Genomic DNA, 19931 nt, shown 5'->3' on the forward strand with positions numbered 1-19931 from the left:
TTTGCAAGTTCGTGATTTGGAAACAAGCAGCAGAATTAGTATTTTCTCTTCTGCTAAAGCCCAACAGTGTGTATTTTACAAAAAAAGTAGTAGAAATTAGGAAGTTTCTTCAGTAGCAGTTACAAACAGGAGTGTCTTGTCTGCTAACATAACCCTATGGTTGATGACGTGATGCAAGATCTAAACTACTTGTAACATTAGAGTATACTTTTAGATTTCTAATAAAATATACAGAGCATGCATTTGTTACTTTATGGCCCAAATATGCCATAACAGCATCTAGGTTTGCAGGCCGATTTTCCATACCTTTCATCGCACACTCAAGAGCTCTGATTTGTGCAAAGTAATTGTGTGTGTTCCCAAACTGGACAGCTTACTGTAGCATGAACAGCTCAAAGATGACTTGCCAAGAGAGGCTTCTTTCCAGAGTCAGCTGTAACATCTGTTCTTCAGATCCAATCCAAAGACCATTGAAATCAGATTTTTTTTTTTAATTGACGTCCGCAAGCCTAAAAGGATTCTTATTCCAAGTTGGATATTACAAGAAAGAAATCAATTTCTAACATTATTGTGTGAATTTATGTACCTTCTTGGACAAGGGCCAAAGTACTTATTATAAAGTATGACGTCCTATTTAATTCTTCCAGAAGCCAATCATAAGGCTAGTATGAATTTAATGAGCATGGAATCAGGGCCCAGATGATTTTTAAAGGCAAATTGTCCTGATCTTGTTTATTTTAAGCTGTGTGCAATGCCTTCTGGCCACTACATATGTTAACCTCTCTGTGTCTGGTCCAGATTAAGAAAAGTCTATCACTCCTGTTCTCCTCGTGTAAACGCAGCTCTTCAGCTCTGCTGTAAAAGACCTTCAGCTTCTGCTATACCTTGAAAAGTCACAGCCTTGAAAGAAGACTCAGGCTGACGCAGGTGAGAGAAAACCATACCCACAGCACAACAGATTATACAGTGGCCTGATCCATACTTTTTTGTTTGCTAACACGAAGTTTAGCAGCCTATTTTGTACCATTTTCTGGGCAGCATTAGTAGGATCAAACTCAAGATAGATTAGTAAGTGAGATCTGTTTTCTCTCAATGAAGAAGGCAACAGAGGAGAAGAAAAAAAAATATAGTAGCTTACAAGGCACTGGGCAGAGAGTCAGAGAACTAGGCCAGCCGCAAGACAAAACAGACACTCCAGGCAGGCCAATTTAACCAGATTCTCAGGGGAAAAAACAACTGAGCTCAGAGACATCAAATTGACATCATCAGCTTGTAGATACACCTGTCTCTGCTGAAACTGCTGAAATGTTTGCTTTCTAGTTTGAAAGAGTACATTCCATTTTAATAAGAAAACATCTTTTTATACAATGGCGATGAGCATCTCCATGTCAGCAGGATACCTGTCCCTGGCCAAAGGATGCTAACTCGAGCCTCAATGGGGTTTTCACTAGTACTGCTCAGGGCTGTGCTTTAGCTACAGTCTGACTGTTCTGAGCAGACTACAGGTCACCTTCCCCATCTGTCATAAAATTGCTATCCCCTTACTCTTTCCTTTGGTTAAACTTGTTTTTTTGGGCTGTGGTTGTTTCCTGCAAAACTCTACCATTGCAAATGGCATACTGAGCCATTTCAGGGGAGATTCAGGGGGCCTTCCCCCCCTCCCTCGGCAACCTGCAGGAAAAATCCCACATCACTGAACTGTTTCCAAAGCGACCTTTGGTTTCAGCATCACTGTTTGTTGCTAGATTTTCAGCAAGTTCAGAGAAACACAAATTCCTGTTGGAGACTTTAGCCTTTGGAAATTATGGCACTTGCTCTACAGGGGAACAGGGCAGTCTCTATAAACTGGAAAGCTGTACAGTCAGCTAAAACACAGAGCTTTGAGGCTTTCTTGGGCAGCAGTTAGGAGGAGAAGGAAAGGACAAAAGAGAAAGTTTCTACTACCTGCTTTTCTGGTTTCCAAGTATCCAGTATCTTCTCTCACTCTCCTGCTCTGCACAGCAGCAGTTCTCATTCCTGTGTCCCATCACCTATGCTCTTTGTTAACTTCTTTACTTGCATTCATTTGTGTGTTTAGTTGTTCTTTATGATTTCTGTATTCTGGGATTTTCTATTTGGCTTTTTTTCTTTATCACATGTTCTGCCTCCCTTGTCTGCTAAACAGATGCACATCATAGAAATGAAAAGGATGAAATGGAAAGAGTAACAACAACTGAAATGGAATATTTTGCAAATCAGCTATGGGGAAAAAAAAGGTATGTTATTATCACTATGTATTACACAGTTTAGAATGGTTAATGAATTTATGCTGTTTAGCTGCCTTGCCTAAATAGGAATCACAGCTTGAAGAAGGGAGACATAAGAGAGCTCTGAGCAGTGTTCAGGATAAGTGAGGGCCGGGGCGTGGAGAAAATAAGGAAACAAAAGATGGTTTAATGCCCTTTCTTGCCTCCAGATGCATGACACATGGCTCAGTTAACCTTGATCTGGGCATGAAATACTTTGAAATACTTATTTTTAATCCACTGAATGCATGCTGGAGTGCAAGTTTCTCCACAGCACACTGTTAACTTGCCTTCATTTGCTAAAGCAGAGGAGGAGCTCAACCTCCCACCTCTCTGCTGAGATTAGTAAGGCATCAGCGACAGCAGTGAGTTCAGTAATTTGGATAACTGTGCCTTGGGAAATGGTCTGAGAGCCCTAAGGAGCATGGGCTGTAACAGGTTTCAGTCCCTTTTGACTTGAACCACGTTTAAACTTAGCAGTGAAAAAATCTCTCTATTCTGTTACTATTCCTCTGAGCAGTTGCACACACACCCCTTTTATTACATTAGCGTAATTTTGTCTCCGACATTCCCCCGAGAGCAATTACTCATGTCCTGCTATTATTTATTTTACCACTAAGTGCCTGAGTTTTAGCAGTAGTTTTAATTAAACATCACACCGATCCTCCTCCTCAATTAAGATCACCTTTATCTAGTTTACTGTGCTTTGTATTCTCTAGCGTTTTGTTTGGCCCCACCTATTTGCTCCAGTTCTCTCAGGGACTACAAAAAGCCCCCTCTCCTCCCAAATCCCATCAGCAAAGAGAAATATGAGATTTTACCAAATCTGTGACAGTTCTTTGGAACTATCACACAGAAGATAATACAGTGCCCAGCACTGGTTACGGGGAATTTCAGTGGGTTTAAATTGATGTCAGGTGACTGCCAAAAAAGCAGCACTTTCTATACTCCTAGTGCTGCACTACCCGCTGCTCTGTTCTATGCATCAGCCTACAGCATGTTGCTACTACCGTCCCTACTTGGTTTCCTTGGTCCTTTGCAGCCGTGCTTGCATATCCATTGCCTGCAGTTGCCTTTGCTGCCTTATCCTCTGACTATTGGCTTGTAGCTGCCGTGTCTCTCCGCTCAGGATAGGTTTTCTTTGGGAGTTTGTAGTAGAGTATGTCCACACGCTGGGTAAACACCTCTTCAAAGTCTTTGCCCTCCCTGGGTAATGAATTAGATCACCATGTATTCTAGACTTCAAGTACACAGGATTCTTGGCAACCGCCCAAGATTAATGTTTTAGGAGTTATTCATTCATGCTCCCCAAGTGTCAGAGGCAGAACTGACTCCTCCTGCCTGTGAAGTTGGCAGGAATTTCCTCATCTCGACAATTTCTACAAAGTGGAATCAAACTGCAGCAACAGCATCCAAAAGTATTAACTGCTCCAGCGTCTGGCAGAGCCAGCTGCAGAGCCAGCATCAAGTTATGCAACAATTCCTGGCACCAAACACCCTCTTGGTCATCATTCCTCGCCTAAATACTGGGCGCAAGTACCCTTCCCCAGGCAAGCTCACCTAACTACACCCCCCCCCCCCCCCAGGAGAACAACTTCCCCTCTGAGCAGCACTCCTTTCTTCACCATGCCCAGCCTAGGCAAGAGGAGGCAACAAATCAGAGATCATTTTGATTTTGCTTCTCACAGATTTGACAAGGCTTTTTCCTCCTTCTCAGCTCTAGGTGCAAAAGTTTACTAACTATATTTACGTCCGTAAACACGAGATGTTTTTGCTTTTTATGAGTATATTTTACTCCTTGTCCAAGAGCAAAACGGAACGCATACAAGTAGGGTGTAAAGAGAAAAGTGTAGACTCACACCTACGCTCTTGTCTGCGCTTCCAGGCGCAGCAAGTGCGTTCCTTAATGGCTCCAGCACCCAGACAGGATTCATGCTCTGCTGTATTTTAATCAAGCGCTATAATTCATCCAACACAACCTAAGCAAACAGTTCTCAGTCTGGAGGGTTCCCAACTATGAGGTCAGTTTATAATGGGGAGGTTGTGGTTTATAATGGGGAAAAGGGGACACTGATGGTAAAGATTTTTTTAAATGTTACTCATTGGTTTTTTTTCCCAAGAGTCATCTCTGTGTATTTAAGATTTTTTTTCCTACTTTAAATAAGGCTTTTCAGACAAGTTGCCTGAAGGTGCAACAAGGAGCTCTACGCTTTTCCGGCCTCTCCATGAGTGGTAAACTGGTTGTTCAGGTGTAATTCAGATAGACGCTTAAAAAAAAAAAATCCTGTATCTCTGCTCTTGTTTCAATAGCGCTTCTTCAAACCGAGCTTGTTAAAAACCTTTGAGATCAAGTTCCCAAGGCAGGAACCATCTTCATTTTACCTCCTACAGAATAACAAATACTTTATTAATGTTTAAAGGTGCTAAACAAAATTAATAAACTATAAGCTCATGTCTCTTGACTAAATTTCATTTTCGTTTATATACTGTTCCTACAACACCCATCATTCTAGTATTTGAACACATGATTTAGGAGCACAGTCAATGGCATTTTATTCACCACTAGAATAAGAGCAGGCTAAAAGCAATTGTTAAAAGCCTTTCCTCCCTCCCTGCCCTCCTTTTTGTGGCTTCAGACCTCAGAAGATAAATTCTCATTGGCTGATTTAAATTTGCAGCCTAAAAAGGGAGTGCCAGAGACATCAGAGATTTATCTCATTTCTGCAGCTTGGGAAGGTAAGAAGATTTCAAAAGTCATTCCACACCTACTGTTCAGAATGCTGGACCCTGTTGTCCCTTCTACCTCCCCCAAGAGGAGTCTTACCTTGAAAGAAAGATCCCTGAGAAACACTCCTGCAGTTAATTCAGTCCCTTCTTCCTTCTGACTGCAGGTTGCTGCTTGTCTTAAACATGGGAAACATCCCTTGCTTCAGGCAAAAATTCTCAGCGATTTCATCTTAAAGCCTCTTCAGAAAGATCCTGGTTCAGTGGCTCACACACCCGCAAACGCATGCTTGCAGCTGCTTACTCACCAGCACTACCCAAATGCCAGCTGCTGTGGAGGAGTATATGAGAGTGCCAGACGCCCCCTCTTTCTGGCAGTCAGCAAAGGTATTAGAAGAATACACTGAAGGTAAAGTAGCCTCACAAGCGGAGGATGGACGAGATGTCACAGTGATAAATTCCATTAAAACCTTGCAGCAAAAACTGATCAGATCTCACTGGAGATACATGCTGTTATCAAGATCTATGATGCATTGAATCAGTGTTTTCTGGGACCTTTTTTTTTTATTGTGGGCTGATGCTGTGAGCTAAGCAAAGAGGATGGGATTGTGCATTGAGTGGCATTTTGCACAAAAGACAAGAGCAAGGTTTTAATCAAGATTCGAGCGTATACAGACTATACATGCGTTTCCCCTGAACTAAGCCTTGAAATCACAGGAAGGCTGATTTATTCTTCACTCTGGGGTGGGGAGGGAGTTAACAGGCATAACAGCCTCACACTCCAAGATTCTGTGGTTACAGGCTCCTGTGCCCTACCGAGGAATAGAGCGCAGACCAAGCCTGGCAAATATAGTGTCATTCCCTTGCTCAGGCAAACCAAAGGGTTACTTATCAATCTGATAAGCATTCCCATGTCCTCCTCTGGATATAAGAACTCTGTGGGAGTTGTGCTGATCTTGCACCACTTGCCTGCATCCATGTCATGCAATTTCTAACATGCAAAAACGTAACATCAAGGTGACACTTCTTCAGGCTAAATTTCAGCAACAGATCTCATGGCATGTTGCAGAAGGAAGGTACACTGTTCAAAGGTTTTAGGATAAATTAGGATAGGATAGGTTAAATTAGGATAGGTTTATTAAGCTGAGTGGAGCAGTGACAGTTTACACTGGCTGAAAGTCTGCAGATGGAACTATTATGTTCCTGCTACTTAAGTCTCAAATTGAACCCAGCAAAATCCAATTTTGTAATCAAGACAGCAAGTGAAATAGCTTCCCCTCAGTGCAGCTAGTTTAGAAATCAAGTCAAAACCAGCAGGACTGTCTGTGAGGCAATTAGATATTTTCCATAGGTAGCTCAATAAAGAAGCCAGTTATTTAGTTTTCCGGCATGTCAGTTACTTTAGTATGTCCCAGACAATGTTCACAAAGGAAAAGCTTTTTCCTTCTGGATAAGGATGTTATATGCAAGAGACAATTTATTTTTCTTGCTATTAGAGTTGCATTTTATTTCCCCACCTGGATAACCACAAGCACGTTTTTGTGAACAGTGGGCAACAAGAAAGCCTGCTGCTAATTCTTTCTCGTGGAGGCCTCGGGAAAAAATGCAAGATGTTGGGCAAAAGCTAGAAAACAAATAGAAAAGATGGGAGGGGAGAGAAGGGAAGGGAAGGGAGAAAATATCTCAGGAGTGAGTCAGTCATGCTCCTCCTGCTTAGTCACCTGTAGTGCTTCTTTGCAGACACACCGGAGATAGAGAATAAGATGCCTGCCTGCCTTCCACCCACCTCCTCCTCCTGATAAGGAGTTATAACAAGGAGAGATGGGGCAGAGTTTTAGGAGACAATCTTCACAGAGTAAGCTTTCCAGAGGAGCAGAGCTGACAATAGCCCGTTTGCTCATGCTTCCCACCCCCTCCTGCCACCCCCTACTCCGTTTTATTTCTCAATTAAATCATCCTGAATCAACCTATTCGTTTGCTGTTTTAAGTTTCTCTGATGGTGCCCTGCAATTTTGACATCGTAGGGAGTTGCCATGGAGAAGAGGGTGATGTCATTGACACAAAAAGCCCTGAATTTACAAATACGACAGGAACAGAGCTATTTATAAAGAGCTGCTTTTCTCCCCCCACTCTTTGCTGGGGTGGGTGGAGGCAAAGGCAGCAGTTTCATTCTTGATGTTCCTGTCAACAAGTCTAAGAAATGATTTTTCTTGTTAGAAAATATTCTGAGCCCTTGAAATTGCTGAATGCTGTCAGCTTTTAGACTTCATTCATTAGAGCTGGATTTAGCTTTCCGGCTCACAGCTATTTTTGAGGTCATATAACGTTTCATATTTGTATAGTAACTTCTAGCCTGAAAAATCTATGCACCATTACTGAAATATAGCCACTTTTGAAAGGAAAGACAAGAGCATGTGACACAACTAGATGGACAGATACCCTCTTTTATGTAAAAGCTTCACATTGCTTTTAAGCACTTTGGATAATAGCTGTGACTGTTGGTTTTGCCCTGAACACGTGGGGTGCTATTGCACAGTAATGCAACTTTTATATAATAAAGCATTGAATGCATATGAAAATTGCAAAGCACAGAAGAGGCAGAGCAAGGACAGATGATTAATTTATACATGAACAAAAATCATTTTAGCATACATTTGGAATAAATTGGGAGTAATAAAGGGTGGTTTGGGAACACGACAGAAAAGATATGATAGGTGTCAGAATAGTACTACCGACATGCACCGCATCCAAAATAAACATGCAACCATCCATCAAACTGGAATCTGACACGACAACAACATTCCTGAAAAGCTGGATGCTAAGCAGAATTATTTCACCAAGATATAGTTCAAGGTCCTAAATTCAGCTTTCAGTTCTACCCGCTTAATAAAATAGCTGAGTTTTCGAAGGAAACACAGCTTGGAACTCAACAGCTAGTACAACAGTTACGCTCCAGTTTAAACAAACAATAGCATCAATCTGAGCAATGGTTCCCCACTTTTAATCTCTGGATATTAAGTGATAACAAAACCAAAACATATTCTGGTGAAATGTTACTGGTCACGTAGTACATTTCAACTGCTCAGAAGTACTTAGGGATGGGGGCAACGGCAATTACGAGTCCAAATGGATGACAGGAAACTAGCAACTAAATGCAAAGTGTCTATTTCTTTGTTTTTATGAACTGCTTCTCCTCCACAGAAGTGAAATGCATTATATAAATGTGATTTTTTATTTATAATGAAAATACACATAAAAGTATAACAGCAGGTTTTCAAACAGGAAAAACTCGGATCTTAGGTGGTTTGTCCAGTATGACACACGAAGACAGGAGAAACGCTGACCGTGGAAGGTAGGTCTTCAGTCTGGAATGCTGTTTGTCCTAGTAATAGAAGTTTAACAAAACTACAAATGCTATAAACATTAACAGGGCTTTCCCAGAGCAGCCACAGATCCAGCAGCTTGATTTTTAAACCAATGAAATAGCAAGAGGATTCTGGAGAAGCATAGTTTTCTTACCTCTCCTTTATAACAAGGCTGACTACTGAAACATCATTTCCAAATTTGCCATCTCCACTTGAAGAGTACCAGTGTGAATTTACTAGGGAAGCAAGAACTGTAATTCTTCTCCATGAACCTCATCAAATGCAATGTGCATTCCTGATCATATGGCAGCCCCCTTGCCTTCCACCCTACACATCCATTTCTGGGAAGGATATTGATACATCAGGAAAGATCAGCCTGAAAATCACATGAATGTTTAAAAGAGCCAGGAATATGCCATATTGTGAAAGACCACAGAAACAAGCTGCTTGGCTTGTAACAGAGAAGGTTATGAAGTGATTTTTGCTCACCATCTAGAAGTACCTAGGCATGCTGCTTATTTTGATAAAAATCTCATCCGTTTAGCAGATAAGAAGTGAAAAAACATTTTGATCTTGGTGCATGGCGCTACACCACATGTAGCTGAAATGAACGCCTATAAGCCAGAAGTGAGGAAGATAGCTCCAGTGTTCAAATGTGTGGCATTTATCTACTGAAGGAGCTAAGAATAGGATCACAGAGAATTTTCCATTGTTATCTAGCTCAGCAGGTGAAAAATACACTTTCCCAGGAGATGAGGAGGAATAATAATTTTTTAAAATCCTATAAGAATGGAATATTCCTATTACACATTCCCCATATGTTAGACAAATGAGAGCCTATCTTTACAGCTGCCCGCACCAGTTGTCAGTAATGTTTTATGTTTCAGGCTAGGCAAGACTGCCTTCAGCTGACATTTGTGTTTTATGTCTTGATATAAAAATTGCTGCTTTCAATTGCACAGGATCTAAGCAATAGTTCCAAGATATAAGGAAGAACGTGGCATACTTCACTAAAGCTATATAGAGAAAAGTCTTGTATGGTTCCCCTGCAAACAAAGCCGGAGCAGATGATGTGCCGCAACAACAACAGCTGCCTACTTACAGTTTAAAAGATATTGGATTTAATTCCCCAGTATTCCTATCTTTTTGAACAGGATAGCAGCAGTTGAAACCATGGGAAGAGACTAATGAAGGGATAAGTTGTAGCCAGGTCAGTTCATAGTACAGCTAAAGAACTAATTCAGTTTGGCTCTTTATGGAGTACATACAGATCTGGTCTAAAATGCCTTTACTGGATCTATTTTGACTGAATTTTGCAGTTCTCCGACACTTCCTTCCTTACAAAATGATTCCTGAGTGAATGATTACTTAAAGTATAATTCTACATCAAAATACATTACTATTCCAGCTTCAAGAAAGGAACTATATAATTCAAGAGATACTAAGAAGCATGCATCTAGAGAATTAAAAGCACTGGAAAAGCAAACAGAAGGTCAGCACAGAAATTAAACAGAAGACTAACATTTGCCTTTCATCAGCATTCTGTCACTTAGCTGCTGACTCTGCTTTGTAAATAACGCTTGCTTATCAATTGGGAGCCATGGGATCAATAATTCAATAGCTTTGGATAGGACTTAAGACAAAAAGAGAGTAAGGGACAAATATTTGTAGAGCCAACAGAAGGAACCAGGTTCTTCCCAGATCTTACTGAATGACCTCAGTGATAACACATTCTAGTTTAATAAATTAAAATATTTTATCAGCTAAAGAATTAATGGTAATGAAACCTCCTTATTTCTAAGTTTTCTAAAACATGGCATTCTGCTAGATGAATCAAGCAGAGAGGGGAAATGAGCGTAAAGTAGCATGAACCAAGAGAATGAAACCATTAAAGGAGCTTCACTCCTCCTTCAGTAATCTTTAAGGGAAGTCTTTTTAGTGCATGCACATTGGTGTAACTGCAGTGCCCATAGCCCAAGGCTAAATGACAGGCTCTAACCGCCAATTCTCAAGACCACAGCCAAATAACTCGCTAAGAATATGAACACTGAGCTTTTGTACACCTAAGCATCTCTGGGGAATTTCCTAATGCAAAGCATGCTCCTCAGAAGTTACAGTTTAGCCTAAAGCTATTTTGGAATATTAATTATTTGGGAAATCAGCAGCCGCACAGAGGAAAGATTTAGAACTGTTTGCTGATGCACATGTAGGAGACGCAATTTGTCTACGTTTAAAAATATCCATAAATTTTATAAACAAAAAAAATTTAACTTACAGTAGGTTATGGTAAAAAACAAAAACCAACAAACAAATTACTATGAATATAGTGTCATTAGCATATCTAGTTGCTAATGAAAAGACTTCCTAGGAATGGAAAAGTGTTCCTCAATAGTGTCATGAACCAAAGCAAAATATGCAAAAATCCACAATTTGGAAGACCAGTCTACTTTCAGTAGCCAAACTGAATGACACATGGAATGTAAATTGACAGTGTCTTGCATTAAAAAAAATTCAGATTTTTTGGTTCAGTAATTCTTTCAATTTTAGATCAGAGATGGGACTGCTGGGTTGCTACAGTCTTTTTAAAAATTTTATCATGAGTTTCTCAATGCAGACTGCAAAACTTTAATGAGTTGACGAAGAGCCTGTTTGTTTTCTTATGTAAGACTGTTACAACACAGTGAAAGTGAGACACCCAATAGATAGAAAATAATGGCAGTCAAATTTCAAATTAATATAAAGATATTAGGCACTTTCAACAGATGTCAATGGTATTTCTTCCTAGTTAGGACAGACTATAAAGAAGCATTCAAGTAGGAAAGTTATTCTTACTGAAAATGGCCAAACATATTTACCCTGAAATCAGGTCTGAAGTCTATTATTAATTAGCATTAGCAGGCATGAAGCAGTGTTTTTCAGGTAACAAACTGACTGCCTCCAGCCTTGGCAAGTTATTCCTAAGCACTTCTAATCCTAATAGGATCCTAATAGGACAGTCATGAAGTAGGAGACCAACCTTGCCTATGAGATGCCTTAGAAATCAAAATAGGCCTAATATTCACAGAGGAAGCTTCAGCGAGTGCTTAGATGACGAGCGGTGCCACAAAAGATAGAGGGTAGGAGAAAATTTATGTCTGACATCCAGGCCCTAGGAGTCCCAAAAAGTTTAGCACTGACAAATGATGATGGAATGGGAGCTATTCCAAATTTTATGTACTGTTGATTATATGAATAAGACTGTACTGAAGAAAGTAAGTCAAAGGAACATAATGAATCATGGTTGCACAAGTTTCGTTCCCCAAACAATTGCACAGATATACAGCAGGGATGTCTGAGAAAGCCAGACTTGCTTTTCCATATCAGTGCAATCAGCTCATAGCATAGGGCAGAGCCTGGTCTGAGTGGAAAAGCTGCAGCGTTCCAACAGAGTAGTTAGTAACAAGAAGCAGAAGAGGGTGTTTGCTACCATTTCTTTTCATAGCACTCTCAGTTTCTCTTTTGTTTCTCATAGAAGAGAGGTTTTTAAGGCCATTGCTAAATGTTTCTAATTTACAGCACTAGGGAAGACAGCTGTTTCAATAATTTGCTAATTATGATAGATAGAGGTGCTTGTGTTATCTGCTATATACGTGCAGAGGAAGGAGGCATTCTCTTAAGACTAGGCTGGATCAGTTACTTATTAGATGAAGAATGGCTAACATGCTTTTTTGGTCAGAAAGAAAACACTAGCCAGGTCAATAAGGAGTAATTATAGAGGCTTTCAACTTTAAAGCAGGCTTCACAGAGGCAAATAGATGCAGTCACAGATTTTAAATGCCTGAGAAGTAAATTTCCTTTACTAAACTTCAGCTAAGAGCTCTTATCTGTGCACTGAAAGAGGAAGCTTTTGAGAATAGCATGAATAAGGACATTCCTACTTCAGGTTTGTGAATGAGGAGAAGCGATAGTCCTTCTGCACTGGCTACAAATGTGTCTTTTCAGAAAAGTTCTTAGGATGAGCAGATATGTTGCTATGAAAGCCAGGTAGAGTAGCAAGAAAACACTTATAGAAGTGTTGCAGGATATAAACTGAAAAGGCTGAAAATTAGAAGACAATGAGTGAGATCCTCAGGCTTTGTCTAAAAGTAAATTCAAGACCAGAGAGAGACAGTTTGAAATCTGTTTTAACCAATAAACATGCAATTCCTTCTGCTAGAGCTGACAGCAGTTAACCCACTGCATAACTCCCAGCTGCCCTACCAGTGATTTTTGCTCCAGCCTCTGGCTAGAGAAGAATCACCATATTTCATCTATTTGCTCAATATATGGTCAATTGATGACTTGTATTATAGGAAACATTATTGGAGGCATTACTGGCCAAATTTCTTCATCAGCACTATACACTAGGACATACTGAAGCATGTCTATCAGTGCGTTTAGCCATATTTCTGAATTACAAGAGGGTATAATCTTCATGAGGGGATTATACTCTCTCTGGGAGAGCAAGAGTAGCACAGGCCAAAGCACTAGGATTAGTATGCAGAAAGAACAGGAAAGGAAAGGGTGGCTTGTAACAACTTAAAATCTAGAATTAAGACTAGGAGTAGAATTTAGAACTATATAACACATAGACAAAGGAGAATTAAACAGAGAACCACCATGACCAGAGAATTTGACCAAACGGAAACAAGCTTAACGGGAGTTTAGTTTTATAGGGAAAAAGAATTACTAGGGATGCTGTCTTCTACCCTCACATCCATACATGAGAAAACCTGTGAAGAAATAAACCGTGAGTCTTCAAGAAGTTCCTCTACATTTAAGGTACATAGCATCTTGGTTTGGGGTCCTATAAATCCTGTTCACTCTTGAAACTGATGCAAAGGCTTGCATTCATTTTATTCAAGTATATGATGCATAAAAGGTTAACACAAATATCTGTTAAAAAAAGAAACGCTTAAAACTTTAGCACATATGGCAATTTTAGCCTTCAAAGAGACTTCTGACAGATGCTCAATCCAGTCAGTAACTCTAGCCCCAAAGAGAGTAAATAAAACATGTTAGCTTTTAGAAGCTAAATCATTAAATATGCGTCTTTTTCACCATGCCTTCATCTACTTTTCCTACGACAATCCATGAACGCATATTCCAAGTGGAAACATTCAAGCTGTGTTTAAGCGTCCAGAAAGCCTTGCATAGTTATGAAAGCTGCTACCAAATGAGTCTTTTGCTTCTAGTAGTCTTGAACAATTCCCAATCAGGCAGTAACACTCCACTGTGGACACTAATCAAGGCTTTTGAAGCCATCTGACAGCAGTGTTTAACAAGGCAGAGTTGCTATCAAAATACAACTTTATTGATTAAACAGTGATTAAAAGCAGTACTATAAACCAACTACAGGTAGGATAAAGACTTCAGAGACTGCAGTATGAACTAAGCATTAAACACATTTTAAGGAGCTATACAAGAAAGGGGAAGGAAGGCAGTTATGACAGCCAATTTTCTCCAGCAAACCACTCAGACACAGACTAGTTCATGTAGCAGGTTTAGGAGGGTATTTATGAACTGATGCAATATATATATCCTTCAGCAATTCCCACATAAAGTATTGTAGAAACAGCAGCCATCATTGTTCATGCTTACATTTGAAAATAAAAATTTAACAAAAAATCCCCCTAATATAATACAAAACAGGTTTGCCCTCTATGAAATCAGAGGAAGTTGTCCAAGAGGAAAGTTTCTCCCAGTGCTGCTAAGGATTCACAGAGACGTTCTTGGAAACGGCTGTCAAACATGTCACTTATTTCCTCTCTTAGCTCCCTCAGCAGAGGCACTGTGGACTTACCATCCGCATTCAGAATTCTCTCAAAAAGTTTTCTCGAGAAATCACTGCCAACAGTCCTAAAACAAATAGAGCAGTTTCCAGTGAAACAGTATGGCATACGTGACATGTCTCTTAAGACTTCTATTTATATTCAGCTCTAAATGCCCTGGGAAGACTCAGACTAAAACAGTATTTTCATTCATATGAATGACTCTAAAGGAAAAGTAGGAGTGTTTTGTTGAAGTTTATATGTGCAGGCCCATCTTTCTCCAGTAGGCTTCTGCATAGAAGCTAGACAGTCAGTCAGTTTCACAGATCTACCAATAACACTATTGTTACACTATTACCTCTTCTAGGGTACCTGACCACTATTACCTCTTCTAGGGTACCTTTATATTGAGCCAAGAGTTTTTAGATGAGTTATAAGAGGATTTGTTGAACCAAAGTTGACAGATTTCTTTCATGAAAAAGGGGTAGATACAAATCTTAAAGTACTCCCCCATTTAGAAGGGAGTAATTCACAGGTCAGTATTAAAGGAAAGCCACATGAGAAATATGAAAAACAAGTGGTTTACAGCCAGTCTGACTCCTTTTTTCCCATCCATCTGCCAGAGCTCTTCTATAGATAAGATTTCAAAGACTATATCGCCAGTCTCATAGATAACATGAACAAAAAGGCTATGTAGGTAAGTCACAGAATGGTGGAGGTAGGAAGAGACCTCTGGAGATCATCTCGTCCAACCTCCCTGCTCAAGCAGGGTCCTCTAGAGCACATTGCCCAGGATCATGTCCAGGTGGGTTTTGAATACCTCCAGCGAAGGAGACTCCACAACCTCTCTGGGCAGTCTGTTCCAGTATGCAGTCACCCTCACAGGAAAGAGTTTTTTCCCCTCATGTTCAGACAGACCTTCCTGTGTTTCAGTTTGTGCCCATTGCCTCTTGCCCTGGCACCGCGGAAAAGAGGCTGGCCCCATACTCTCGACACCTCCTCTTCAGATACTTGGACACATTGATGAGATCGCCCCTCAGTCTTCTCTTCTCCAGGCTAACAGGCCCAGCTCTCTCAGTATTTCTTCAGAGGAGAGATACTCCAGTCCCCTAATCATCTTTGTAGCCCTCTGCTGGACTCTCCAGTAGTGCCATGTCTCTTGTCCTGGGGAGCCCAGAATTGGACACAGCACTCCAGGTGAGGCCTCACCAGGGCTGAATAGAGGGGGACTCATTAAGCCTGGAAAAATGGTATTACAACTAACCTTTTGTCCTTCAGTCTTGCACTGAAGTCCATAGACCATGGTGCTTCAGACTACTGAAGCACTTTTCCTCCTCAAGGTAGGAGTTACATTGGTTTTCAACAAGTTATCTGCCTCTGCTTTAAGTGGCTGGTAAAACAGCAGACATGGTCTCAGAAGGGATCTGGCTTGTACTGTTACATTAATAACTCTTACATTTTCTAAAATAAGTCAGACACAGCACAATAGAAAACATGTGAGACTTGAGGCTATTTGCTTCACAGTCATAGTCAAATAAGAGGCACGGCAGAGAAGGTTAAGATTAAGGACATCTAAAGCGTTATCAGTGACTAAAATAGTCCTGAAAATTCAAACATAGTTTCTACATGCTAGCTTACATCAGCCTGCACAGATGGAGTTTCCTAAAATAGGATGGTGAAAATGGAAACACTAAAGACACCTCTGGAAATGAAAATCCAAGTCCATTTTCTGACAATGGTAATCCACTAGAACTCCCTGCCCTTAAAGACAGATTAAGGTCAACCTTTAGTGCTCAATGATGAGCAAATAAACTTGATTGGAATTCACATTCTACCTTTCTAGAGGTGTTTGCTACAACGTTAAATTTAAGTGTTTTGCATTAATTCTGGTGGTTTTCAAGGAGGTTCTGCTTTGTTGTGTTCCACATGCCCTGGATGGCCACGTTCATGTTTTGTCCCATTGTTCTGGTATTTTGTTGAACTGATATTAAGAGTAGTAGACTGTCTGACAAAGCCATGATCTTCAAGTTTGTTTAATATTTAATGTTTCTTTATTAAAACTAATTTAATTTTTAAAGTCTTTTATAAGATAACGAGGTCAAGGCTCCTGCATTCATGTAAGTCAGCCTTCATGTAAGCACCTTCTTTTTGTTTTTCTCCCCCTAAATTCTCAGAACATTCTTCCAGGAAAGTAAACCTGTCAACATAATCCTCAAACTTTCCAAATCACTCGTAGAACTTTTAGCAGAATTAACAAGATCTTTAGAAAATAAAAGTAGAATCACTAAAAGCCATAGCAAAAATGTCCTGGGTCTTCACAGGACTCGCAAGTATTACTACGATGCTTGGCTGCATTCAAGGGATAAAGCTCAAGATTAACCAGTATCTGACTCTTCTCCCAGGGAAATGCTTCAAAAGTGTTGCCCCTTCTGGAGAAGGAAGGTTCCTCGTAGCACGAAACCGGTTTGTCAGAGATTACTTGAGAGCTTACTGAAAGCTTCAAATTGACTGGAGGAAGAGGAGTCAAACAGGAGCCAAACGTACTGAAAGAGTTAAGTCTTAACCCAAGGCTTTGCCAAAGACGACAGATTCAGTGCAAATTCTTTATTCTTGCATAATTAAATACTCACTTTATACCACTGATGCAACACTTTGGTGTAACATGTGCAACTAAAGCATGTATAAGTTTCCTGGAATTCCTGATATTGAAAAATAAGTGTAGAAGATCAGTAATAACAGATCTGTCACATTTTCAGCAGTAAGGTAGAAAACAGGATGGAAAAATGGAACTCCCTTCTTTGTATTTGCACTTCCAACACTGAGACAGACATTCCCAAGTAAGAGATGATCCATCGCATCCCAGTTCCAGTCCCCAGTGTTCCGGGGACACACAACTCATGCCCAGGCTTTGTCCTCCTCCTCCTCCAAAGTCTCTATTTGCTTCACAACTCTTGATCCTCCTGCTATCTAAATCTCCTTCCAAGTTTTACCTCTATCCAGAATCCTATTTCTTTGAACACTGTCACCAACCTTGACCCAAATCCCTTTCCAACTGACCCCTCCCTTCCAAGCTCCCCATAATGGCCAGCCCTATCCTTCCAAAGTCAGAACTTCCTGTATCTGCTACTCAGCTCCTCCTGCTCCAATTATTCAGACAAGTTATGGTTATTTTTCTTCATATCTACATGCAGGACAGTCCTTAACACCCTATTCCTACCCTCCAACCGAGCCTTTGTTTGGCCCCATCTGCTGCTGCTCAATTTCTTCTCTGGTAAAATAAAAAGACAAACAAAGAAAAACAGAAACACACCAAACAGAGACAGCAATACTTACCAGAAAACTATCCCAAAAGAATATTGGGAAAAAAATTGGACATGTCCTGAAAGAATATTGGGAAAAAAATTGGACATGTCCTGATAAAAATGAACATATAGCAGTCCTATTTTTCAGAGTAGGTCAGATTTACTTAGCTCAAAAATAAGAGGTGTTAGAATATCTGTCAGCACAGAGCTGAAGTCAGCCTGCATCAGTGATTTAGCCATTAATTGCTTTTTAGTATTTCTGAAACTGAGGCAATAAAAATATATATTTACTGCCAAACTATAGATCAATGGAATCCATCTCTTCAGAGAACTATCACCCTTGGTGATTTTTTTCTTTGCTGCCAGTATAGTAAGCTGATCATCCAAAGAATAAAAAGCTTCCGGGTGTAGTATAGAATGCATAGTGAGTACATGCTAGAAGTCTACTACAGCCTTTGTAACTATTGGTATTAATCTATAACAATATGTAGCAAACAAACGTAAAGAAAAATCATTCCTGCCCTCCCCCATGTATAGCTCAGGAAGATAAGATTTTATTTCAAAGGTTGAATACAGCAAACACTAGGGAGGCATAAGCAATGCAGGTTGCTAGGGAACTGGACAACTTCCAAATTGGTAGCACGTTCTCTTTAAGTGATGCTTGTAGAGAAGTATATCCCACATACTGAATGCGGCTAATATACAATTATCCTGAATGCAAACAGCTCTCAAGTAGAGTTTATATCATAAGCAGAGCTCTCTGGACTATCCTTATGAAATGCTAAGGCAGAAAAACTCCTGCAAGATATAACTGATGAAATGTACAGGTATTTACTCTAAGAACAAACAAAGGGTAGATGAATGCAGTGATGACAGGAGAGCAATCTTGTACCCAAAACATCTGGCTAAAGGGAGCAGTAGAAGTTAACAACTAGGGGGGAAAAAAGTGTTTGCCCATACATCTTAAATTATCCATGCACAAGAAGGAAAATAATTAAAGTTATACTGTTTCTGCAACAGTTACAGACAGAAACCTGGCCTCAGTGTCTTACTAGTCCTGCAATAGAGCCTAGAATGAAAGAGCAGAAAATCCAAACAATCTCTGTATCTAAAGCAACATTTTCATGTAATTTCTTTCCTACCACCCATGCACGTATAAAGCTTCTCCAAGCTTGGTCTATCAAGTGAAAAGAGAGACTAAGGCGGTCTAGTCTGAAAGGAAAGGAGCAGGGGGGTAGGGTACAAAATTCATCTTAACTGCTCTGTAAAGCTCATTCAGCATAAACCTGTCTCAAACATAGGAGGATAGCATGTAGTACATGTTTGAGTATGTTATAATACTTAATGTTTGTATAGTACTTAGTGTGTTACAGTACTTGATGCTTTTGAGTACTATGTACTCAAACATTAAGTACTATAACTTTGGAATTTACTAGACTTATTCACCATAATCCTCCCCAGAACACAGTATTGTTGCCAAGAGCATAAGTTCTGTGCTTTAAGCTTTGAAAATGCTACCTCTGTAAAGAAAGCAGAGGAAATTAGAAGCAGCCTGTTCCTTCCCAGAAGCCCCCTCTGAAGAAGAACTTACTTGGATATATTTTGGCTGATTTTCCAGGTGAAATTTTCCTGATAGACCTGGACATGATCCCCAAACAGCATCAAATGGACTATATCTGCAATGCCAACCAAGTCTACCTGCAACCACAGTAGACATCAGAAAATTGAGCTTCTGTTGATTTCTGCAGTCTGCTACAGATTTCATACATTGGTACTTTTACCCATTTAAGGCTGAATTGGTGATTGCATCAGAATCGTCCACAAAGTTGCTAAGGAAACAGAACTGCAAAAAGGAAGATTTTGGTCTTATCCTAAGTTCCTAAATAAGTATAGCAGTCACAAAAAATCAGCAAGTCAAGAACAATGATGCTAGTCTCTTCAAATGCCAAATATGTAGTTAGATGAAAAGTTAAGCTATTTGGCTAAATATAGACTCACCTGATAAGGAGAGGAACTTTTTGCCAGGAGCTGTTGTCCATAAGGGGTCTGAGCTATTGGAAAGCTGTTGGGCAAACTTATTTGAGGCTGCAGTCTTAAGTCCAGACTGTGAGAGAAATCCACTATCTTCAGAGCACTAGTCATCTCATCATTAGCAAATGGATCACAGATCCTGCGTAAAGAAAACAAACAATGGGTAAGACAAGCCACCTACAGAACTCTTTTTTTTTTTTTTTAAACCATGTAGCAGAGGCAAGTCTATGTCAATGCTCCCCTCTGGTGGTTAGCTTAAGAACTACTATTAGAAGGACTTCACCTGGAAGTAAGGTGAGCCAGGGGCAGATCGAAGCTTAGAGAGAACACTGATATCTCCAAAGAAGGCAACGGGAAACACTAAACACTGATGCTGTTTTGACATTTGCAAGTCACCAAAAGCACAGTTGGAGGAACTGTAACAAGAAAATAGGG

General features: G+C 40.1%; 1 protein-coding gene across 10 annotated transcripts in view; it reads right to left on the reverse strand.

Moving 5' to 3' along the window:
• BUB1B (BUB1 mitotic checkpoint serine/threonine kinase B) overlaps window positions 1-19931 on the reverse strand; it is a 45878-nt gene that overhangs the window by 7402 nt on the left and 18545 nt on the right. For 2 of the 10 annotated variants that reach the window (XR_011141227.1, XM_068944318.1), the window contains exons 22-24: window positions 19464-19635; window positions 19057-19163; window positions 14196-14251 (exon numbers count right to left, since the gene is read on the reverse strand). Coding sequence is in view for 6 of the 10 variants with exons in the window: in XM_068944318.1 (XP_068800419.1) it covers window positions 14196-14251; window positions 19057-19163; window positions 19464-19635 (335 nt within the window). In the remaining 4 variants the exon portion in view is untranslated. Of the gene's footprint in view, window positions 1-7616; window positions 8392-13684; window positions 14252-17496; window positions 17543-19056; window positions 19164-19463; window positions 19636-19931 lie in introns of those variants that run through there. The other 8 variants (XR_011141228.1, XM_068944316.1, XR_011141230.1 and 5 more) reach the window with 6 other exon arrangements.

This window comes from Struthio camelus, chromosome 5 (assembly GCF_040807025.1).
Source record: "Struthio camelus isolate bStrCam1 chromosome 5, bStrCam1.hap1, whole genome shotgun sequence".
Lineage (NCBI taxonomy): Eukaryota > Metazoa > Chordata > Aves > Struthioniformes > Struthionidae > Struthio > Struthio camelus.